At 62.9% G+C, this 24,422-nt stretch overlaps 2 protein-coding genes across 7 annotated transcripts in view; both read right to left on the reverse strand.

Moving 5' to 3' along the window:
• SPEG (striated muscle enriched protein kinase) overlaps positions 1-2,900 on the reverse strand; it is a 30,828-nt gene extending 27,928 nt beyond the window's left edge. For 3 of the 6 annotated variants that reach the window (XM_064434771.1, XM_064434769.1, XM_064434768.1), the window contains exon 1: positions 2,505-2,900. In XM_064434771.1, the coding sequence (XP_064290841.1) occupies positions 2,505-2,537 (33 nt within the window). In that variant the 5' untranslated portion in view covers positions 2,538-2,900. The remainder of the gene's footprint in view (positions 1-2,504) is intronic. The other 3 variants (XM_064434772.1, XM_064434770.1, XM_064434773.1) reach the window with 1 other exon arrangement.
• Positions 2,901-13,328: 10,428 nt separating this feature from the next.
• On the reverse strand, positions 13,329-17,923 carry DES (desmin). Its single transcript, XM_064434776.1, has 9 exons — positions 17,306-17,923; positions 15,817-15,877; positions 15,554-15,649; positions 15,303-15,464; positions 15,090-15,215; positions 14,181-14,401; positions 13,998-14,047; positions 13,636-13,718; positions 13,329-13,517 (listed from the first exon to the last, which is right to left on the reverse strand). The coding sequence occupies exons 1-9, from the start codon at positions 17,854-17,856 to the stop codon at positions 13,476-13,478; spliced, it is 1,392 nt and encodes a 463-aa protein (XP_064290846.1). The 5' UTR covers positions 17,857-17,923; the 3' UTR covers positions 13,329-13,475.
• Between the last annotated feature and the right edge of the window lie 6,499 nt (positions 17,924-24,422).

A 24,422-nucleotide genomic window follows, 5' to 3' on the forward strand; every position in this document is an offset into this window, starting at 1 on the left:
AGAGGCTGCCTGGCAGCAGGGGCTGGCCTGTCGGTGCAGGGTTGGGGCACAGGGGCTGTGCTCACCCATGCTGTCTGGGCAGGCAGGTGGGAACCGAGCACGGGGTGGAAGCACCAGGAGCTCCCTGCCAACTTGGCTGCCCTCTGTGCTGCAGCCCAGGCCTGGGCACCTGCGTGCCAGGGAAGGGACCAGCTGAGGGCATCCTGTCTGCCAGACCCAGTGTGCACTGACGCCATATCCCAGGAAAGAAGAGGGACGGGGTGATCTCTAAGGCAGGCAGGAGTGGGAATGTGGAGTGCAGACAGGCAGGGTTGGGCTGCCAGCACTGAGCATCCTTCCCAGCCAGTCTGGGTGACAGGGTCTCCCCAGGACACTGATGGCCCATGCCCTGTCTCCCCAGTGTGGAGCCCAGGGCTGGACACCCTGTCTTGAAGCCCTTCACTCCACCAGCCCCTCCTGCCCCACCGCATCTCCAGCTCCCGAGCAAGTCACGGACAGCCAGACCCCAGGGACAGCCAGGGATGGGCAGCCAAGTATGGCAAGAAGTTAGTTGCCCTTGAAGGGCAGCAGGCTCATTTCACAAGCCCCAGAGCTGCTGCCACTGCTGTGGCAGACCCTGCACATGAGCAGCACTCGGGTTCCCACCAATCCTTCTGCCTGCATGCAGTGCTGGCCAGAGGGCAGCGGCTGCACGAGACACATTTGTATTCAGGCTGAGCCAGGCTTCACCTCCCCTTCTCGGCTGACTGCTGGTTCTGGCTGGCAGCCCATCTTCCAGTCCAGGGAAAGATGAGTGATTAACTGCACCATCGGCGGATAATTCCCCCATTAAAAAATGAAAATGCAATTGAGTGCCATTATCGGGTACTCTTGTGGCTTCCCCAGGGACAGGCGCCATCAGCTCCCCACCAGATATGGTGAGTGTACCCAGAGAGCTGGGCTCCATTGCCCAGAGCTACAGAGGGGCTGAGCCCCTTCCCCTTCACCTCTCAACAGGTCCATATAGGATCAGGGCACCCGGAGGGGTCTGGGCACCTTCTAGGATCAGGGCACCCTGCAGACTGGACCCACCTCAAGCATGGCACCCACCTGCAGCCCACTAGGGAGCAAGTGCTGGGTGATGCAGGGTCAGCCCCAGGCCAGGAGATGGAAAGGGGGCAGGAGCAGCTCAGGGCTTGGTGTGGGATCTGAGTCTGCACGAAGGGGACAGACAGAGAGTGGGGGTAATCCTCCTGCGTGGGATTTCATTTGCATGTTGGGAAAAGGGGTGGAGGAGCCCCAGGAGCACGCTCTGTGCCACCCAGCCTGGAGTAGAGAGGAGCTGGCTGGGATCCACACCCAGCTTCAACCCTGCACTGGGAGGCAGCTGGGTGAGAGCTGGAGGTGTCTCCATGCCCTGTGCCAAGCATGGATCCACCTGCCCAGGCTGGGGTCCTGTGCTGGCCCAGGCATGGGGCATCCCTCACCATGGCCATGGGCCAACAGGGAGTCAAGGATCTCCGGGGACTGTGGAGCTTGCCACCACCTAGCACGTGGAGCCCAGCACCACATGGCACTGCTGCCTATTGTGCGAGACAGGCAGACAGGGAGCAGGGATGGAATGAGGTGGGGAGGGAGTGAGTAACTCGCCTGGTGCAGAGAGACAGCCGCCGTGGCTGTTCTGACACCCCTCCCGTGCTCAGCCAGTGGGGCAGGACCCTGCCCTGCCACACGGGCAAGCCCCGGCCTCGCTGCCCCCAAATGCAGATGGGGCAGCCAGGCCGTGCAAACCACCCTGCCCCAGAGGGACCCTCAGCCCCTTCCCTCCCTGGGGACCTCGTGCATCTTCCACCCCTGGGAAGGTGCTGCTCGTCACAGCCCCTTCCCTGTCCCCTCCGAGGCAGGCTGTGCGCCCGCATGGGGCTGCTGTGCCCCGGGGAACTGGGGGCGGGGGGCTTCCTGGAAGTACGCTCCCCATCCTGCAGCCCCCGCTGAGGCCAAGTGACGTCCTTGTTCCTTGCTCGGCAGCGGAGCGTGCGGCGGGCCCGCGAAGGAGCCTTCCCTGTGCCAGGCATGCTCCTGACGCGGAGGGGATGACGCATGCAAAGCCTCGTCTCCAGCTTCCTGACCACCGCCAGCGGGGCTGGGGGAGCCATGGAGCAGCCTCCATTTGTGCCCCGACTCCAGAGGGCAGAGAGGGCAGGGAGGGCCGCGGGGAAGGCCCCGGCGGGGGTCCCAGCCCGGGGGCTGGCACAGGAGGTGCCGAGCCCTGCCCTCTGCCCCTCCTGCCCGGGCTGGCGAGGCCGGCAAGCCGCTGGCAGCTCTGCAAGCGGGGCTGAAGCTGGCGCTGTGCAAAGCCCTGGGGAGCCCCAGGGGGCAACGGAAGGGCTGGAGGGACACTCCCATCCCCATCCTTATTCGCATCCCCGTTCCCGTCTCCATCAGCATCCATTCCCATCCCCAGCCGCTGCCGGCACTGCCCCCTTCCCCCGGCACCCGCCGGCACGGCAGCCCGGAGCCCTTACCTGGAAACGCTTCTTCACCCAGATCTTCTTCATGCTTCTGCAGAGCCCTGCCGGCCCGGTGACACGGACTCAGGCCCGGCAGGACGGCAGCCCGCTCCCGGCGGGGTCCCCGCTGTCAGCACGCCGCCGCTGCAAGCGATGCTCCGAGCATCCTTCACCGCCGGCAGCCGGGAACGGCGGAGGGAGAGGAAGGGGCTCGCCAGGTTGGGCTCTCGGGAGGGCTGGAGCTGTGAGCATGAAGCATCACTGGAGTGCTCCTCCCTCCATCCTTCCCCCGCCTGCCTCCGCCTCCGCCTCCCCGCCAGCCCTGGCACACAGTGACAGCGGTGGGGGACAGGCAGGGCACAGGTGGCGGGGGGCGAGGGCACCGTCGTAGAGAGGAGGGAGGGAGGGAGGGGGCGTGTCTGAGGGTGCGTGTTTTCTCCTCCTCTGGCTTTGTCTACGCGGCAGGCAGGGTCCGAGCCCCCTGCCAGGCAGTGCAGCTGTACCACTGCTCCCTGTCACCTGTCCGTCCTGCCCCACTGCCCAGGACAGGGGTGCCCTTCTCTCTTAGGACACAGCTCCCCCACTACAGCCCCCACACGCAGACCAGCTGGGATGGAAACAACGCAACACAGCAGCACTGTCCCCAAAGTGCTCTCCAACAGGGCAGGCTCAGTGCCACAGCTGCCACAACCCTGTGCCCAGTAGCACGTTTGCAGTGTGCCATGGCACTGCCCAGCCAAGATACAGGCTCATCATCACTCTGCCAGCCTCTGCTCAGTGCCCCACATCCCCCAGGCATCGGTAATGCAGAAAGATCCCCTTGCCAAGACACGGCTGTGGGTCACAGCACAACTGCACGTGGACACGAGCTAATATGGGCACAGTGCTTCACATCAATTCCCCTGGCAAACCTCCTCCAAACACAGCCTCCAGTCCCAGTGCTGCTGCCAGGAGAAACCTGGTACCCTGCCCCCAGGTGCCTCAGGACCCACATGGGTGTGCAGGGCTGGGCTGCTCAGCCCTGTCGTAGCATCACTGCTCTGTGGCTGATGGGAGACAAGCTTGCCCTGGGAATGTAGGTTGCTGTCCCTGTCCATGTGGCATGACACACATGAGACCTCCCTTCGTGCTGGGGTGAGGACCCACAGCACAGCCCAGAGCAGGACTCTGTGCCCAGGACCAAGCTGAGATGGGGCTCCTGGGATGTGGGCAGAAGCTGTGGGTGGGAGCCCCCACCCCAGGGACATTAGGACCTATAAGTGCTCCTGGGCTGCTGGCACAACCCTGGCACACCTTCCCCAGCTGACCATCCTGAGCCCTGCTGCCTGTCCCAGTTTTCTGGGTGATGCTACAAATAAGCCAGAGGGGCAGTCCCAGCCCCACAGCCTCAGCAGGTCCTGTGTTGCATGCCATGCCCCCACAGCTCTTGGTGCCCCACAGCTCCATACCTTCCCTCATCAACTCACCAAGCCCTTGGAGAGGCTGCCAAGGTCATCATCATCAGCCCCATTTCCAGGCCCTTGGAGAGGCTGCCAAGGTCCTGGCCTCACCATGTGTTTGAGCTGCCCCTTCCCACTGCGGAGCATCCATGGGGACGCTGCTGGAGGCCTCCCCACCCAGCGCTTGTCCCCACGCTGCTCACCTGTCCCCTGGGGAGCCAGCTGCTCCACAAGGAGCTGCTCACAGGCATCACGCTCCCCATGATGCCTGGCAGCTCTGGTAGCTTTTCTCTGCTTCCCCTCCCAGCTCATGACTCCAAACGTGAGGCTTTTCATGGCTCCATAATAACTTGCAAATTACCCAGTACAAAAGGAGCTGTTTATACAACATTTCTGTCAGTCCCACAATTCGAGTGATGCTGCGGGGTTTCCGTGGAGACCCTGCACGTCAGACAAGTCCTACAAATGCTACAGCTGGCATTAAGGGAATCTCCTGTCAGAGACAGAGGTCTCTGCTGTCCCCTGCCAGCCCTGGGTGGGGACAGAAATGGGTACCCTTGAGCCAGAGCTAGGTAAAGAGGGGAGGCTCTTACATGTGGGCTCATGGATGCCAGGGTACCTGCACCCAGGGCTTCCCTGCTGGGTACTCTCACCCTGTCTGTGCATGCCTGTGGTCCTGCTGCAGACACAGAGCCTGTGCATTCTTTTCACACCCAAGTGGGATTAAAAGACTCATCAGGAATGCTGGGAAGAAGCACCAAGGCTTGGACATGTCACACAGTGGCACCAGGGCGAGGGTGCTGTCACCAAAGCACCCACGAGGACAGCCTCAGGGAGGACCACCTTTGTCCAGCCAAAACTCAGCCACTTGTATATCCTCCAGCTATCCTGCATCTGCTGCCCACTGGTCTTAGCTCCTGGCTGGCTGGGCACACAGCTCTTCCCAGCAACTGTGGCTCTGTAGCCATCCCTCAGCAAAAGCTTCAGGAGTGACTCTGGGCTGTCCCAAAGATGCTGAACCTCTGGGAATAGCTGGGTCACCTCCGAGAGGCTGTGCCTATTGCAGGCACCAAAAGTCCTTTTCAGTGGCAGCAGCACCTGCAAATTGCCCCATCAAGGCAAAGCCAAAGTCACTGCAGAAGGTGTCCTATGGGAGGTGATGGTCACCTGCCCTTCTGCCCTGCCCCAGCCCAGGGGCAGCCCTGGCCATGCCCTGCTCCTCTGCAGGTCAGGGACCTAGGGCAGAGAGTGGCAGCCAGCGCAGCTGTGGCACGGACAAGAAGCAGACCTGGAGCAGGTGGCCCCACTGCCACCCAGCTCCAGCTTTGCCTGCTGGACACACATCAGCCCCAGGCAAAGCAGACAGCAAACCCTTGCCCAAACTGCAGCATTAATTCCACCCTTCCAAGAACCACAGCCCTGCACACCTTGCTGGCCTCCCGGCTGCTCTGCACGGATCCTGACCCGCTCCCACAGCTCTGGCCTGGCACCAGCCCCCTGCCCTGGTCCCAGGCAGCAGCCCCTTGTCTCAGTGCTTGAATAATTGATGGCGGTGTGTGCATGCGGCGTCTCGAGTAGGAGGAGGGCTGGCCATGAATCTTTCATGCGTTTGCACCTCCTGGAGCTGCTGGGGATGGTCGGCGGGAGGTGGGGATGTGCTGGGAGCCTGGGTAGGTGGGCACCTTCCGTAGCTCTGCCCCCAGGGAAAATAAATACAGCAGCTCAATGTCCCTTGTCACCCCGCAGGGCAGCGCCACAGAATCCTTGTGACCCTGTGGAGGAGCAGTGCCGTGCTGTCCCCCCTCTCCCAGGGGCTGGGACACCCCAGTGCCCTCCCAGCTTTCCTCCCCTTGCTGCCACAAGAAGGATGCCTGAGCACACGGTGCTCACTGCAGGCAGAGAACGCAGGGATGCAAAGCAGCAGTGTGACCTTGGCTCTGGGATTCTGGACATGGAGCGGGATGGCACAAGGCATGACACCCCTGGCCTGCCAACCCCCAGCTGGGAGTGAGGGGCTGCACGCTGTGGGGGAAAGCAGGCAAGAGGGGAGGCAGCAGGGTGGAAGCAACCAGCCCTTGCAGCAGCCTGCTGTCAGGAGGCAGGAAGGGCGATGGGAGCGATGGGCAGCCCTGCGAGGAGGAAGAGGCTGCCGTCCCCTCGTGCAGTCCCGAATATTGGTGCTATATTTACCCAGCTGCAGGCCTGGGTTTCGGCCTCTTGCCTGTAACACAAGCCCTGCAGCCTGCCAGAATCCGAGAGGATGGCACATTCCTCAGCAAAAATAACCCTCCAGCAGCAGGCGAGAGGGCAGGGGTGGAGGTGACTGACTGGACAGCTGCACTCGCCACCCCGCTCCCTGGGAGCGGCCGTCTCGCCCTGACAGACCCTGGGATGGGAACGTGGCACCAGACCCCTGCCCAGGTGGATGGGGGCAGAGGTGGGAGCCACTCTGGGGCAGCTGGCATTAAACAGGGGCACGGTGCTGCAAACTGTGGGACTAAAATTAGGCACTGAGATAAATGGCCAGAGATGCTGAGCCACCAGGGACTCTGTCAGCACAGCCATCCCCAGTGGGCTCCATTGCCATGCCAGGCACCATCAGCTGACAAATTATGCCAACGTTCCCCCACTCGCACAGGAGGGGTTTGTGCAGAGTCACCACACACAGGAAGCCTCTGCCCCCTTTCCTGCCCCAAATCCAGGCAGGTGCTGGCTGTTTCCTGGCCAGAGGGAAGGCTCCAGGACAGTTTGATTGCTGAGTGCAGGTGGAGGCGGACGGAGCAAGGCCCTGCACTGGGAACCCAAGATGGACACATCCAACCTTGAAATGAGAGGCAGCCGGGGTGGGGAGGATCAGGCAGTGCTGGCACACTGAACGAGGGCTGGGCTCTAAAAGGAGATTAGCTCGGGTTCTTAAGAGGTGATTTAATCCAGTTTACAGGGAAAAAATTCAGGAGATGCAGCTGAAAGGTGATAAAGGCTTTAGCAAGTCTAGGAGCAATGGAGCTATGGTAGGGGCCAGGGCTGTGTGGAAGGAGCTGAAGGCTCCCTGGGTGAACCTGGGAAGCCCCTGGACTGGCCTGGAGCTGTTGTGAGAAGGGTCAATGCACTCTACATGCACCTATGGAGCTGGGGCGTGAGGGAGAGCCTGCAGCAGGAGAGGGGCAGCGCCGTGGGGCATGGGGGTGACAGCATGGGACAGTGGGCATGGTGTGCCCCTGATAGCGCCTGCACCAGCCTGGCCAGCCCCACACATGCTCTCCCCACTCCCCACAGTGAGCACTGACGCACTCAGGGAACCTGGGAGAAGAGCAGGAGAAAATCATTAGTGGGGTGGAGCGACAGATTCAGGGCAAGAGATTAGAGAAGCTAAATCGGGCTTGTGTGAGCAAGGGGGACTGCTGAGCTGGTGCAGGAGGAGCTTCCCAGGTTGAGTACAGAGATGGAGCCCTCCCAGGCCACCAGCAGGGACCTGAGCAACCTTGGGGAGAGCCAGTGCTGGCCCCACAGAGATCTTCAGCCTGGTAGTGCAGCAGGGAGAAAAGGGGCTCTGTGCCCACCAGAGACCACTGCCTGTCAGAGGCAGATGGAGCAGGGACACCACAACGCCTCCAGACACAGAGAACCAGGACCCCAAGTCCAGGGAAAGAGCTGATCTTGTTAATGGAGCAAGGGCATTCCAGTACCTCCAGACACAGGGGCCTGGGATGCCAAGTCCAGAGAAAGACTTTATCCTGCCTGGGGACCCTGCACTCATCCCTGCTGCCCTAGAAAGGGCTGATGACCTAGCTCACAGAGTGCCCCAGGGAGCAAGGATGGGGTGTCCCTTCCCAGTACAAGGATTGCAGAGCTATGAGTGGAACTTCCGTGATCCCTGGAGACCTGTCGAGCACCTGCCAGGATGTGGCACTCTCTTGGCACTGCCACAGCACACCACAGAGCCAGTTCTGTGCCACCACAGTGACAAAGCCACACCAGGAGCTGCGCTGCTCCTCGCTCAACCCGGTGCCCCAGAGCCTGCACGGCTCCAGAGGTGTCTGTGGCCCTGGGATGCCTTTTTGGGAGGCTGTTTGCTCAATGGCGGTGCATCCATGGCCAAGAGCCTGCTGGGAGGAGTGCCCAAGGCAGGGTGACATTCACACTGCAGGTTAGGCAATGCTGGCTGCTCCGTCCCTCCCTCAGCTGCCCCAGAAAGGCGGCGGTGAGGGCTGGCGGCTGGGAATTGGGAGCAGGGAAGAGTGCGTCAGCACAACGGGAACGGGCGCCTGGGGAAATCAGACCGTGCTGCTCTGCTGGGCAGCAGCAGAGGGGCCCGCACTGCTGTGGCCACGGAGAGGTGCAGCTGCACGCCGGAGCATGGAAACAGGGTGACCCACCTGCTGCCTGCCCAGAGCAGTGCATGGCGCCCATTCTGCCACTCTTCACCCCACAGCCAGCTGCACTGCGCCGTGGTCCCCAAAGGCGTGATGCACAGCGGCTCCACACAGACCCGCTGCAGGGCAGAACCCCTGCTGCACGCTCCTCTGCTCCGCCCGCTACCCCAGCAGGCTCCTGACCCGCACATAAACCTTCCTCATCCTCCACACAGCACTTCTCCAGGCTCCTGGCTCAGTGCTCCCCGTCGGCACTGCGAAGGCTCCTTCTGGCCTGCCACAGCCATCCAGCCCCTGCTCAGGGTGCAGCACCTCTGGTGTGCCTCCTGTGCCGCAGAGTGCCAGGTGCAGCTCCTTCCCTGGAGCCTCAGGGCTCAGCATTGCCTCCCCGACTCCCCATCCTCACTGTCCCCATGCAGAGAGCACATGTCACATCTCAGAGCAGCGCCACCCGCCTCCACGCTCCCCAACACTCAGGCCTTCAATGTCCTAGGGAGACAGCATCCATCCTCCACGAGGAAGAATTTGTTCACCAAAAGGGTTGTCAAGTACTGGAACAGAATGGCCAGGGAAGTGGTGGAGTCACCATCACTGGAGATATTCAGAAAATATGCAAATGTGGCACTTAGGGACGTGGTTTAACAGTGGGCTTGGCAGTGCTGGGTTAAGGGTTGGATTGATGATCTTAGAGGTCTTTTCCAACATAAATAACTCTATGATTGCATGATTCCACGATGATGAGGCAGAGGGGGCTGAGCCCCAAACCTGCAAGATGAAGCCCACCCCTGCAAGGGCAGCAGTCCCTATGCACTCCCTCTCTGACTGCTGCACCCAGGGGTGATGGTGATGAGCAGAGGGGCTGCCCCTCTGCCCCTGCGATGAACAAATGCTTGTTAATTTGCCTTGGCTAATTAACTGCCAGGTCTCGCACATCGAAGGGGCACAAGCTCCACCTACTTGTCAGCCCCACCTCTCGCATTAGGCTCCTCCTCCTAGCCCCATTGGCGGTCCAGTTCGCCCAGTGCAATTCCAGTGTCTGGTAAAGGTATTATGGTGACCCTACGGGGAGTTCTGCCCGTGGGCAGCCGGTGAGGGGTGCTGAGGACCGTGTTGGTGGCTGTGGTGGGTGGTACCAGCAGTACCATGTGCCCAATCCCCCTCTCTCTCTCTCTTCTGTCTCTCTCCTCCTGCCCCGAGCAGGTTTGCCATCACATGCTCCCGACACCTCTGTGCCCAGTGCTGGCAGCCAGCCTGGCCTGGCAGCGGGCACTGCAGCCACATGCTGGCTCCAGGCTGGAGAGCCACCCCAGCCCGCAGCAGGGCGGGCACAGCGAAGCTCAGCAGCCCTGTCGGGCCCCGGGGCACGCACTGCAGCGAGAGCCTGCAAAGCGCCGCTGCCACCCTCAGCAAACCTGTGCCAAGGTCTGTGCCCGCACGGCCGTGCTGGTGGCCACGTCGCCCTTACCTTCCATGTCAATGATGGCCAGCACAGCGCTGGTCATGGCCTCTCCCTGCTCATTCTCAGCGACGCACGTGTACACACCGGCATCCTCCTTCTTGCTGTCCCGGATCCAGAGGGTGCCATACTCCTCCCCGCCCTGGGCCAGCTGCTCCTCGTTCCGGTACCAGCGGAGGCTGGGCCGGGGGCTGCCCGCCACCACCACTCGCAGCCGGATGTCACAGCCGGTGCCGATGGCGGCATTCTTCAGTTTCCTCACAAAACACGGCGCTGCCAGGCGAGCTGAGCCCTCCTGGGGCGGCCCCGGTTCTGCTGTGACCTTGGCGCGCTTCGGGGGGATGCCCGGGCTCGGCGGGGCTGCCCGGGGCTCCCCAGCAGCCCTACCCGTGCCGCTGCGTGCCTGTGCCCGCTGCATCGCCCGCAGCTGCCCCGCGGCCCCCCGCGACCCCCGTCACCCCAAACCCGCACGTTGTGCCCTCCCTGTCCCCCTGCTGCAGCCCGGGGGTGCTGGGTGCCTGACTGGGGCGCTGGGGCAGTGGCGAGCCCCCGGCCCAAATGCCCTCCGCTTCGGTGCCTCCCCCCGCGGGCTGCAGCCCCAAAGGTCGCAGCGCTGCGGGCAAGCAAGGGACTGTATTTAGGCTGGGACTCGGGCTCCTGCTGGCCCGGCCGCCCCTCGCCGAGCGCCCGGCGCAGCGTGGCGCTCGCAGCCCGTGCCCTGCGGCAGCCCCAAGCCCGCCCAGCGCCTCGGCACCTGCTCGTCGCCGCCCGGCTGCGAGTCCCGCGGCTCTGCCCGCTCGCCGAGCCGTCCCCGCCGGGGCCGTGGCGTCCCCCCCCTCACCCGTCCCGTCCCGTCCCGTCCCGCGCAGCCCCCGGCGAGCCGCGCTCCCTCTGCCCCCTCTCCTGAAGTGGCAGCTGCCTCTGATATGTCACATTCCTTGGCTGGGCTCCCCCTCTCTGCGCCTGCTGCCCCGTCCCTGCAGCCCAGCTCCACTTGCAAAGATAGAAAAGGGCCAGCACCTTTCCATATTAGCTGAGAGGCTCGGGGGGGACCCAGCCTTCCTCCCCCGCTTCCCCTTCTCCGGCAGTGTCATTGGATCGGGGCAGAGAGAGACCCTGACGGCATGTGGAGGCAAAGGACACCGTCATGCTTCCTGCAACGCAAGAGCCGGGGCAGGAGCCAGCCCTGCAGGGCCCCTCAGCTCCCTTCCCAGCAGACAGCAGAGGCGGGGATCCCCGCATCCCTGACCCCCAAACCCTGCCCGGTGGGCTGCAAACACAGCAGGACTCCATTCCTCCCGCTGGGGCCCTGCCTCTGCCCTGGGCAGCGTGGCTCCCGGCCAGCCCTGCTGGAGCTGCCCGGCCTCGGGGCATCCTGTGGGAGCGACCACAGCCGGGCTCCAGGCAGCGAGCGCTCAGGGACGGTGTGTGCCAACGCTGCCTGGCCGTCCCTGGGCGACGCAGGGCTTCCCCATCTCCGGGAGCCACGGCAGCGCCTCGCCCTCGCCAGGGGCTGTAAATCTGCCCGAGCAGGAGGCCAGCGACACGACACGGTGCTTCCCAGCGGCAGGCCAGCCCCGACGGCTTTGGCACAGCCCTCTGCCACCAGCCTAAGGGTGCCAGCATCAGTGGAGCATCACCAGCAAGGAGAAAATCCCGGGATTTCCCAGCTGGGATGGCTGGGGCACAATGGAGAAGGGATGCCTTGCTAGACGCGCAGCCTGGCTGCCAAGTGGCTGAGCCAGCCCCAGAAGACGCCTGGGGGCTTCTTCCCTTCCCTGCCCTGCAGGCAAAGGAATGCTTTGTCCCCAGCCTGCCCCCAGGGGCTGAACACTGGCCCAGCCAGCCTGGGCAGGCAGGGAAGGAGGTGCCATCCCATCCCAAGGCAACCTGGAGCCTGTCCACGATGTCACAGGGCCACCTGCTGGACATATCCCTTGAGATCCAGCACCTCCTAGCTGGGGTTTGTCACGCTGGCCTCTCCATCAGGGACACCCCCAGACCACTCCCCAGTGCTGGCAGTAGCAGGTGCCTTGTCCCTAAAACATCACCCCGTGCCAAGCCCACTGCTCCCCTGGCAATCTGCTGCCTGGCAGAGTTTTGTGCACCCTCCAACATCTCCCATGGCAGAGCAATCCTGAATTGCTCTCCCACATGGGATGCTCAGCTCTGGGTTCCACTGCAGCATCCCCCACTGCTGGGATGGAGGAGCTGAAGCCAGGATGCCCACAACCTGAGCACAGGGAGAGGGGCACGTGTGTTGGGAGGAAGGGAGCACACGGTGTTGGCAGGCTGAGGCTGGAGGTTGAGCCTGAGATGTAAGCATAGGGTGGTGGGTCTGATGCTCACAGGGTGTAGGTCACTTAGGGATGAGGATGGCTCTGCTTGCAGGTTGGTGACACTTGGAGGGGCTTGGAAAAGTCCCAGGCAGATGTGGATTTGGGTAGGTTCCAAGTTGGGGTAAGAAGGAGGTGGCTGTGGAGCTGAGCCACCAGGACATGGCATGTGACCCTAGGTTAGTGGGGGAGATACAGGACCATCACCCAGAGCCCCTTTGAACCTGCTCAGGGCTTAGCTGTCACTGTTCCCTGTCCCAGCAGGACTCTCCCACCCAGTGCAGCTGGGAACCCACCACCTCAGGCAGCAAAATGCTCGAGAACCTCCAGTGTGAGAGACATGCCCCTTTGGGGGCCCAGCAGCCTGGGGAGGAGACAGCCCAACGAGTTGCTGGCTCATCCATCCACCTGGCCCTTGTGATGCCTCCCCAAATGCTGCCTCCCCACCACCCCATCCCTCCCCTCTCTGCCCCAGAGATGCACTGAGACGCAGGGTGATGCTCCGCTGTTTATTTCAGCCGCCTGAAGAGTCTCGTACATGTGGTGGGGTGGGGGTGCATTGGGGCGAGGGTTGGGGATGCCTGCCCTGGCCCCCCGGGCCTCTCTCCGGCTCCTCTCATTCTCTCCCCCCTCTCTCCCATTCACTCACTCCTCCTCTCTCCTGTGTCCACCTACGGGTACCCTCTCGGCTCATGAGCCTGGCCCCATGCAGCCTGCTGCTGCTGGGGGTCCCCGCCACGGGGAGGGGCGGGCACTGCCCTCCTCTGCCCCACGGGGCTGCCTCCTGGGCCGGGGGGAGCGAAGGGCCCGAGCCCCCGGGCTGGGGGGACACGCAGGCTGGGCCCCCTCGCTCTGAGCTGGGCAGAGAACGGGGGGCTCAGCCCAGACCGTGCCTAGCTTCTCCCCGTCCCCAGCACCGCCGCCGTGCACCTGGAGAAGTGCCAGCTCCAGGGGGGCCGGCGGTGCTGGTGGAAGGGGATGGGTCCCCACTCGCGTGGGATGAACCCCAAGCCTGTGCCCAGGGTGGGAAGGGGCCTCTGGGGGGATCCAGAACCCGCTGCTGGGACCGTCCGGCTCTCCGTGGAGCTGGCCCAGGCCACCACCTGCTCCCCCCGGCCCCTGCCACCCGTCCCGTCCCTCCCTCCTGCCGCCCCCCGGCCCTGGCCTGATCCTGACGCTGGCGTTGCTGCTGCGAAGCTGCAAAAGCAGAGCGAGCCTTTGGAAGCCGGAGGAGAGAGCCCAGGGGGTGCGGGGGCCCAGAGGCAGCTGCATGGGGGAGACTCCTCAGGCAGTGCCGGGGGAGGTGGGGGGCACGAGGGGGGCATGGCGGAGGGACGGAGGCAGGGACAGAAGGTGCCAGTGGGCCGCTGGAGCAGCCTCCTCTACAGCACTTCATGCTGCTGCTGAGTCGCCTCGCTCACCACCTGTGGGAGAGAGGCACCGTGAGACGCCATGGCGTGCCACACCAGAGCCCCGGGTGCGGGAGCAGGCCCGTCCTCAGGCCCTGTCCCCCGGCACCCTCCGGTGGCATGCTGCACTCACCTCCCCGTCGCGGGTTTCGATGGTTTTGATCATCACGGTCTTTTTGGTGTGCACCTCGGAGCCCCGCTGCTCTGGGCTGGTCTCTGCAGGGGGAGGACACAGAGCATGGCACCACAGGGACGTGTGGTATGGGGACGCAGCCGTGGGGCTGGGGTCACTGAGGAGCTTCAGCAGCCTTGGTTTAACCCCTCCTCAGCTCACGGCAACACCCAAAAAAGTGACCCATAACAGGGGCTCTGTGTGGCACCTGTGTGTCCCCATCATGCCAGCCTGGCTACAACCCCCAGGAGGGACATTTGCCCCAAAAGTGGGGAACACAGGGGACTCGCCCCAGGTCCCCCTCCTCATGGAGTGAGACTCACCTCGGAAATTGAGTGCGGAAGCGAAGGTCTGGTGCATGGGGATGCTGATCCTGTGGGAACACAGAGGGGAAAGCTTAGTTCCAGCCAGCCCTAGCCCTCAGGTGTGTCCTCACAAAGTTGGACCCCCAAAACACCGCTGACCCTGCTGGTGCCCCCAGCTTGTCCTGCCCCCCTTCCACTCACCGGTTCTCCTCTCCCTCCAGCAGCTTGCGGTATGTGGCGATCTCCACATCCAGGGCCATCTTGACATTGAGCAGGTCCTGGTACTCGCGCAGGTGCCGGGCCATCTCATCCTTCAGGTGCCGGATCTCCTCCTCCAGGCGGGCAATGGTGTCCTGGTAGCCACCGGCCTCCCCTGCAAAGCGCTCCTCCATCTCCCGCATCTGCCGCATCAGCGAGTCATTCTGGAGAGATGGGGGTGCTCAGTGAGGGGCAAACCAGAGGAGCCAGGCGTCACCTGGGGTGGGAGCTGGGGATGCCAGGGCATCCTGGGGAGAGCCGTGGTCAGCCCTGGGCTGGGTTCAGCTGATGTGGGACCGTGATGAGTGAGTGTAACCCTCCACCTGCCCAGCACTAGACATCAGGGACTCACGGGGGCAAGCTGGGCATGCACTGGGCAACCCCAGCACCCTGGTGCCCAGGTCCCCCAGCAAAACCATCCTACCCCAGCAAAAGGGCACGGAGAGCTGCAGAAGCACTGGATGTCTGCCTGGGGGTGGCACTGGTGCCTGCTGGCTGGCTCCTGCGACCATGACTATGACAGAATGGGACTGTTGTGCCCTGTTTGTTTGCAACCACCTTGCCAGCCTGCAACCAGACACCCTGAGCCCTGTGCCCGCCTGCCTGGAGCCTCCCAGGCTGGGTCACATTTTACAATCTGCACTTTGATTCCGGGACTCTGCCAAAACACTTTGCAGGAGCCCAGGCCACTGCTGGGGGAGGTGCAGCCCAAATGTGGGGTAAAAGGCCCCCTGTGGCAGCAACTCAGAAAGCTGGGAAGAGCCCCCCACCCCAGGGATGTCACTGAGCAGCCTTGGAGCAGCAGGTCCCTGCAGGGAAGCTGGGGATTTCTCAACGCTGCCCTTAGCTCACCGTGCCCTTGAGGGCATCAATCTCGCAGGTGTAGGACTGGATCTGGTGCCGGTACTCCAGCATCTCCTGCTTGGCCTGCCTGAGCGCATCGTTGTTCTTGTTGGCCGCCTGCGTCAGGTCAGACACCTGGGGAGAGAGCACGGTCAGTGGGGATGGCCCCCGAGATGGAACCCGCTGCTCTGGGGCCAGCCCAGAGCCCGCTGCCTCCCGCACCTTGGACTTGTACCACTCCTCGGCCTCGGCGATGTTCTTGGCAGCGATGCTCTCGTACTGAGCGCGGATGTCCCGCAGCGCGGCTGTCAAATCGGGCTTGGAAATGTCCATCTCCACCTGGATGTGCTGCTCCTGCAGCTGTGCCTGCAGCTCCCGGATTTCCTGCGTGGACAAGGTGACATCTCAGGGCACCCACTCCATTTTGGCTGCCCCGTGAGAGCCATTGGAAAAGGGTGCCACTTCTGACCTACCTCTTCATGCACCTTCTTGAGGAAGGCGATCTCCTCCTGCAGGGACTCGATACGTCTTTCCAGGTCAATGCGTGCTAGTGTGGCTGCATCCACATCCTGGGAAAGACACAGAGTGAGGGATAGTGAGGGGAGAGCATGAGGGCTGGAAGGTGCAGAGCTGTGTCTGGGACTGTGCCCTGGTGCTGGGGCCAGGCTGCTGGGGGGAGATGGGGGTGGGAAGGAGGGTAGAGTTCCCACGCCACACTAAGGGGACAGGTACTCACAGCTCTGAATGCAGCGAGGTTGTTCTCAGCCTCCTCCTTCAGCTGGATCTCCTCTTGCAGCCTGTAGGCAGAGAAGGGAGGCTAGGGGGGTCTGGAGGAAGCTCCCTCCCTCCGTGGTGATGTCCCCCCGAGCCGTCCTTAAGCCCAGCATGGCCCGGTAGGAAGAAAACAGATTGTCCTGTGTTCCCGGCAGGCAGCAGGGGACTGGCGGGGGGCCAGGGGCTCTTCCTCCCATTCCCTATTATAGTCAACGCCAGAGAGATCACAAAGACATGAGGTCAGCTCAGTGCCACGCACACTGCCCCAGCCCTTATAGGGGAGAGTGACCAGCAGCTGGGGGGACAGCGCAGGATCTGACACGGGGAGTCCAAGAGATGGCCGCCAGCTGAGCTATCCCAGGGAGAGCAGGAACACAAACAGGTTTCTGCAATGCTCTGGGATGGGATGTGAGGTGGGGACTGCTGTGGGGGAGGCTCAGGTCAGGGCTGGAGATCCAGGCTTGTGTCAAGGAAGGGAACAGTAGCGCAGGCTGCATGTCAGTGGAAAGGCAGCGGGGAGGAGATGGAGGCGCCCAGGTGGTGCTGGCACATGGGGTGGCAGAAACCCAACACCCGTTTGTTCTGGGCCCTGCTCCTCCCCTGTCACTGAGAGTTCCTTCATGCCACCACCCCCAGCTCCCCAGCATCAGGGAGGACCCAGTGCTGGCTGTCTGTGGTGCTGGCTGGGGTTACAGAAGGAGGCAGCAGGCTGTGTCACCCCGAGAGAATGGGGTCCCCAAGGCACAGGGTCCAGGAGGGAAGGTGCAGACAGACTATCTTCAGAACACACAGCTCCCCTTGAGTATCTGCCCCTGCTGCCAGGTTCCCCACACTCATCAGTCCCTGGGGGTTCTCTCAGCCTGGCCACCCTTGTGGATAATCCCCACTCACTTCCCCAGCACCAGCCAGGTCCACAGCATCTCTGGGGTGTCCCACTGCTCACAGGGCACCATGGACACTCACAGCAGGCCTGGAGCATCCCTGGCCTGCAGAAGTGCAACTGCTTCCTCCCCTCCCTCCTTCATGCCTGGAGCTGATGGAGCACCTTCCCTGGGTTATCCGTCTCCTCACTTCTGCCTGCCTGACTGCATCTGTCTGTCCATCTGTCCCACAGAGCTCAGCTCACCCACGGGCCCAGCAGCCCTCCCCCGTGTGAGCAGAGATGGGGACCCCGGGGTGAGGTGCACTTGGATCTCTGAGTCCTGTGGTGTTACAGCCCGGCTTCAGCCTCACTGCAAGGGAGAGCACAGGGGACACCCCTGCTATGGGAGCCACTCCACCCTCTGAGTGCTGCCCAGAAAGTGGTCAAGGGGAACAGAGTACCGGAGTCATGATGGGCTCTGATAGCAGAAAGCACCTGAAGGGCTGCCAGCTCTGCTCCCACCCACCCTAGGGATGGAGATACACGGATGGATGCCCACAGGGACTCTCCGGCCCCCCCCCCCACTCACTTCTGCTTGAGTTTCTGCAGGTCATCGAGCAGGTTGTCACGCTCAACCTCCACGCGAGCCCTCTGGCTGGTGAGCACGTCGATCTGGCGCCGCAGCTCCCGCAGCTCCTCCTCGTACATCTCGGCCACGCGGGTGGGCTCCTTGCCCCGCAGGCGGTTCACCTCGGCCACCATGAGGGCGTTCTGCTGCTCCAGGAAGCGCACCTTTTCGATGTAGTTGGCAAAGCGGTCATTGAGCTCCTGCAGCTCCACCTTCTCGTTGGTGCGGGTCTGGAGGAACTCCTGGTTCATGGCATCGGCCAGGCTGAAGTCCAGCAGCTCTCCGGAGCCCTGGTAGGCACTTTGGTAGGTGCGCAGGGGCGTCACGCGGGTGGTGCGGAAGGTGGACAGGCTGGGCACGGCCGAGGTGCGGGACACCTGGTAGACGCGGGAGGTGACGGAGCTGCCGCTGCTGCCCTTGCTCCCGAAGGAGGCACGAGGGAACACCGGGGAGCCGCCGAAGGTGCGGCGGTAGGAAGAGACCCGCTGGCTGGAGGAGTAGGACTGGCTCATGGTGGCGGCGTGGGGAGGCGAGGCCGGAGCAGGGAGCAGGCAGAGGGCTGGCGAGCACAGCTCGGAGAGGCGTCGGCAGGGACCGCGCTCCGCTATTTGTATCCTGCTGACATCACCCGCCCCTCCTGCCGCCGGGCAGCGGGGGGATGCTGCCGGGGGGGACCGGCCGGACACCCCGCCCACTGCCCCTACCTGCACACACCCCCCGGCACACAGGGAGCACTGGGCTCCCCCGGAGACCCCTGGGAGCCCCCGACACCGGCCCCACTGCTCTGCCCCGTCCCTGGGGGTGCGAGGGGAGGAAGTGGGGCGGACGGGTGGTGAACCCCCTATCAGGGTGTAGTGCCACCCAGAGGGGGCCCGGATGGACAGACCGACAGCCTAGGCTGACGCCACGAAGGGAAAGAAAGGAACCTTCATGGCATCACTTGACCCCCGTGAGCCAAACCCCATGCCAGGTAGCAGTGGGCCCCAAATCGGACTTGAGCACCCCAAACGGACCCTGATGATGCCCTGACCCACCCCCTGGCAAGAGCACCAGACTCAGGCCTCCATGTGGGGCCAGACTCCCATCCGGAAAGTGAGCAAGGAAGGGCCCTGGAGAGGGGCTCATGTGGGGGCACCCCTGCCCTGAGTGTGCTTGTACTGACCCAGCACCCAAACCCTCTTTCCGACATGGGGGCTGAGCACTGGCCAGGGTCTGGGTGCTTCTGGAGTGCTGCTGAGTGACCCCGAGCAGGTGCTGGGTCCGAGCCCCAGTGACGGTGACGTCAGCCCCTGTCCTCGCTCCGGCACATTCCCAAAGCAGCAGGCACTCAACCAAAATAGCCTTCCCAGCTCATACTCGTGGGGTGTGGGACACACAACGTGGTATTTATAGTGGGGGAGGCACTCTGTTAACCCTTCTTGCTCCAGGCGTGTGGAGAGCACAGCTGGATGGTGACCCTGCCTGGAGCAGCCCTAGCCCCTCTCTGATCCCTATCACCCTAAAGGCAGAACATGGTCCACACGTTATCCAAAGGCACGGCAGGCTCTGCCCTGTCTCCTCAGTCTCCCCCTTGGCCAGGAAGTACACTGGGGATCAGAAAGCCCAGCCCAGCTCACCAAAACCTCCCAGAATGGGGAATTTCTAAGTCCATCTGAAAACCCCCACTACAGCTTCCTGAACAAGCGGCAGGGCAGGGCAGGGACCCTCAGGGCCTTGCACAAACCCATGACAGCTGAAAAGGACCTCCTGAGGGAAGGCACCTGTGCTGGGGGAAACCCTCATGAGGGCTCCCCTTGCCTGGGCAGCACCCTCTCCTCCCCAGACTCCCCAGCACACCTGGTGACCCCAGCTCTGCCCAAGCCGGGCTGTTTTGGCTGACGTCAGCTGGCTCAGCCCCAGTGCCTTTGTCCCTGAAGGCCCTGGTGGAGGGGACCGCCGTGCCACTGGGCACAGGGTGACTCAGCAGCAGGACAGCACTCAGCCCTGCCTGGCCCTGCACCTCCCAGCCTTCTGTCCTGGCTGCAACACAGAACCCAAGCAGTGCCATGGCTCACCCATGGCAGCATCAGCATCAGGCAAAGGCTCGGGCTTGTTCATGGAAGCATTCTCCACTGCCCCGGCTCTGGGAGGAACTCCCCCCTGCTGCCTCCCTGCTCCACGTCACTTGGGCAGCCAGCTAAAGTCTGGGTCCCACACACACGCAGGTGGGCAGATGCTCAGTGCCCTGCATCCATTGTGCTCCTCCAAGCCCCCATCCCTGGAGCCTCTCCCAGCCACCCAATTGCAGGGTGATGTAGTGTCTTCCCAGAGAGTACAAGCTGCCTGGAGGAGCCTGCCTTTAAAAGGGAAGGTATTTCCAGATGAGGTTGTTTCATCCCAGCTCAGGGAGAGAATGGAAGAAAGGGGGGGCTTGCGGGGGGAGAGTAGATGGAAAAACAGACAGCATCCTTCCTCCTTCTGGCCCCGTTCCGAGTATGCCCTGCACATCCCAGAGCCCGCACGTGTGCCCTGCCCGTGCCGGCAAGCCGGGCCTTAGCTGGTGTGCAGAGGGCCAGGTGGGTGTCCTGTCAGGGGGACTCAGGGCATCTGGGACAGCACACCACCAGGAACAGAGCTCAGCCCTCCCTTTCCATGACCCCACCCCACTGCTGGGCCAGTTGGGACTGTGGGGAGGATGGACTCCTCAGGGATACTGTGGCCAGAAGTGCCTGGCACCCTGCCCTGGTAGGTTTCAGGTAGGTTGATGCAACTCCATGGGTAGCCCTTGTTCCCATCCTCATCCCACAGAGCAAGTGGGGCAGGGTTGGGGTGCCCCAGGGAGGGGAAATGCACTCTTGGGCAGTGCTGCTTGGAGGGGAAGCAGCTCAGAGGGGTTAACTAGGAGTATCCTCCTGACCCTGCTCTAGGGCAGACTGTGTGAAGTGGCCTTTCCTTAGCTGTGGTGACAGCCTTCCGGTATGGCTCTGGGCAAGCAGGGGCCCCACGTCTTGCAGGGGGTGGACGAGCCTCTTAGGAAATCCCCATCTGCTTGGGGAACGCAGCATGCCAGGAAGGATGGATGAAGAGCAGGACCCAGAGACCCTGCCTGAGTCCCATGGACAAGATGCAAACACTCTGTGCCAACTAAAGACCCAGAGGCTGCAGAGAGTGAGGAGGCTGTGGAGGCCAGAAGTGCAGGGCTGCCTCCTGTCCTGTCCTGTCCTGTCCAGCCCAGTGCAGCCTCTCCACAGCTCCATCCCAGGCCGGGCTGACCCAGACCAGCGGAGCCTGGGAAGTGGCTCCTGAACCCCCGCACTGGCCTGGTCCCAGTTTCCATCAAGTCTTGGACGAGACTGCTGCCGGGAAGGCGTTTGGAGCTGGAATGTCAAACAACTCCCTCTGGTCATGACATCCCTGTGAGCAAAGCCAGCTGCATCCTGCAGCCGCCCCTCCTTCCTGGCCCTCCCTCCCTGCCATTCCCCCAGGATTTAAACCCAGCACAGCCTCCTTGGGCTGTGGGTGTCTTGGGGCTTGAAGCTAGACAGGATGTGGGGACAGGGTGCTGGCCCTTCCTTGTCCCTATGCCCTGCCATCAGGACCCAATGCCCGCTTATGCCTGGCCTTAGCTCAAGGCTGAGTTGAGGAATGGGAATGAGAATGAAGCAGCGGGGGTGTCCATTCCCCTCCCTCCTGACCCCTGGCTGTCTTCCTTCATCCCGCTCCTTTTACAGCCATGAGCCTCCCAGGCGCCTTTACCCTAAGAGGGAAGGACTGTGTGGCCCATTCCCCAGTGCTGACGGATCCATGGTGCGTGCTATTGTCTAAATAGGAGGTGGCTCTCCCTCCCTGCCTGGACCAAGGCCCAGCCTGGCCTGCTGGGGTCCCAGGAGCTGGTGGGTAAAGCCTCCAGTCCCCCCATGCCCGCTGTTCATCCCAGCTGCCCCCATGCCTTTGCCCATTCCAGAGGACCAGGGGTGCACAGACTGTCCTTTTGCTCCTGGTCCCCACCCCACATCCCCAGGTGGTGGGGATGCTGAGGACACTGTCCTGTCTGTGAGTGGCACAGAATGCTGAGGGTGCCTGGATGCCCCCACAGCAAGCATGGATGCCAGGGGTGTCCAGATGCAACCTGTATAGATGCTGGGAGGTGTTTCCTCACCTCCCTTAGTCTTTGTATGTCCTCTGGGCGAGTTGTTGCCTCCAAGTTTCACGAGCATTCTGGGGGTGAGCTGTAGATGATGGGGAAGACCAGCCACTTCCATGTCCCTGTGGTCACTTGACGCACACACCTGCCCCATCACTCATCCATGGGGACGCTGGGGATGTTCCCCCATCCCTGCTGCCTAGGGGCAGGCTAAAGGGTGCCCTGCCCTCATGGTCCGTGGTGACATTCACCTGCCCAGTGGCACGGAGATACTGAAGCTGCCCAGCTGCCCCTGTGATCCACGTGGCCGTGGGGATGACGGAGAGGCTGAGTGGTCCGTGAGGAAGCTGCAGGCCTCGATAGCATCACCCATGCCAGTGAGCTGAGGCAGCGTTACCGCTGCATCGCTGGTGGCTCACGTAAGGCATGGCGGCCGCTCACCCAGCCTCCAGCAATTCCTGGGCGCTGATTTCACTTTCCCATGCTCAGACACGTGGGCCGGGATGCGGGGGACCGCCTCGATGGATGCCATCCCTTTGCTCATCCTGGCAGGGCTGGCAAGGGGGGGTCCAGGCAGCCTGGCAGGCAGTGGGAGAAGGGGGTGGCACTTCCTGGATCTCTGCTGTGTTTACAGTCTTTGTCCTGGGCCATCTTTCCATTAACCCCTTCCAGCAGGGAGGGCTAAGCACTGCCTGCCCATCCCCAGAGCCTACTGCCAGCAGGGAACACTTTTACAAAGCCTGCCCAGAAGCCCACCTGGGCTCACAGGGGACATAGAAGGACCACGGTGCCCTGTCCCTTCCCTGCCAGGCACCCCTGGGCACACATGAGCCCAGCAGCAGGGTGCATGCATGCCGAGGAGGAGCTGATGCCGTTTTGGAAGGGCTGCCTGTGGCTCCCCGCTGCACTGGATGATCCGTGGGGCAGCACGGGATGGGGGACAGGAGCACTGTCTTCCCAGGAGCACGGTGATGGGGTAGGGGGCAACCACAGCAGGTGCTGTGCAGCCCCTGGCACCCAGCCAGGGGTGAGTCAGAGCCCACCCGGATATAGCCATCAGGAGCTTTTTCGGGAAGTCCCGCTGTGCCGGGAATAGCCGTGGCACGCCAAGGCACTGCCCTTTGCTCACAGCCTCACAGCGGCAGGGCCAGAGGAAGGCCACACCCGGCCCTGCCACTCAGTGCTGCTCTGACACCCCCCGAGCAGGGCACGCCCTGTCCCTGCACACACCCACGCCGGGAGCCATCCCTGAGCACCCACGGGGTACCCATCCTCTCTGGGCATCCACCAGCTGGGGAGCCAGGGCCTCTAAATGTCCTCAGATGTCCCTCAGGCACAGCCTGGGAGCCACTCAAGCACCTGGCCCTGAGCTGGTTCGGCAGCAGGGGGGTGATGCTGGCAGGAGGAGCGTGGGGATGGCTGCCTGGCGTACAAGTCCCTTTGACACATGTATCCAGCTCTGCGCTGGAGTGCTGGGTGCTCCCAGCCTGATTTCCACCTGGCCTGGCCCTGTGTTGTGCTGTGGTTGACATGGAGACCCTCCAGCTGTCTGCTTGCAGGGTGCCAGGCAGTGGGAGTGCTCGTTCCCATTTGGTGCTGGGGAGAGGCAGGTGTTGGGGGCTGGGAGCATAAATCCGAGCTGTCAGGAGCTCTCAGCATGACAGGTCACAGGGTCAGGGGCAGCAGGACCACCAGTTTCCAGTCCTCAGAACACGGAGAGCGTCTCCAGCTAACAGGGTGCTCACACGGGTGACTCAGGAGCTGGGAATCCAGCTGGCACCCAACACCTGGGCCCCATGCAGCACTCACAGGCTGCCACGTCCATCTCCCAGGGCCACATACCCATTGCTAGGAAGAAAGGATCCTGCTGGGAAATGATGCACGAAGACTGATGGAAACCCAAAACCTTGCTGGCTGCATCCAGCCCATGAAGGGAACCCAGACAAGGGCGGGGGGCACCCTAATCCATGCAAGGCCAAGGGGTCCTATCCCTTGGGAGTGCCCCTGGGGCTGACAGGCAGCTTGGGTGCTGCCCTGCCACCGTGCCAACGCTCAGAACCCAGTGCATCGCTGTCACACAGAGACATTTGGTCTCCCACATGGCACCAAGGGTTTGTGCCTTGTTTCCTGTGAGGGCCAGGTAGTGCCAAGGCAGGGGAGCAACAACGATGCGGGGCAGCAGCTTGGCTGTGACCCACCCCACTCCAAATATACCTACCCTGGGGAAGTGAGTGTGTTCTCCTGTGCACCTGCACCCCTCTGCAGGCAGCCCCTGCTCCCCCAGTTAGCCCCAGAACTGGGGCACACCAGGGCAGGATGGGTGACCATCGTGGAGCCTGTCCCTGCCCCTTGCTGTGTCCCTCTTCCACCCACCCTTAACTCAGCTCTACCCTAGCCTTGTCTGGCTCTGCGCTCGCCTGGCCTGGACCAGGGTGCTGGGGTGAGGGGTGCACGGTGTGGATTGCACAGTGTGGATTGCAGGGTGTGGATTGCGGGGTGCACAGTGTGGATTGCGGGGTGTAGGGTATGGATTGCGGACTGTGGATTGTGGGGTGCAGGGTGCAGATTGCGGGGTGCAAGATGTGGATTGCGGGGTGCAGATTGCGGGGTGTGGATTGCGGGGTGCAGGCTGTGGATTGCGGGGTGTGGATTGCGGGGTGTGGATTGAGGGGTGCAGGTGTGGATTGCAGGGTGCAGAGTGTGGATTGTGGGGTGTAGAGTATGGATTGCGGGGTGTGAATTGAGGGGTGCAGGGTGTGGATTGCAGGGGGTGAATTTTGGGGTGCTGGCTGTGGATTGCGGGGTGCAGGCTGCGGATTGCGGGGTGTGGATTGCGGGGTGCAGATTGCGGGGTGCAGGGTGCGTATTGCGGGGTGTGGATTGCGGAGTGCAGGGTGTGGATTGCGGGGTGCGGGGTGCAGAGGTCGGAGTCCGGGGTGCAGGCCGCGCATTCCT

Source organism: Passer domesticus, chromosome 10 (assembly GCF_036417665.1).
Source record: "Passer domesticus isolate bPasDom1 chromosome 10, bPasDom1.hap1, whole genome shotgun sequence".
Lineage (NCBI taxonomy): Eukaryota > Metazoa > Chordata > Aves > Passeriformes > Passeridae > Passer > Passer domesticus.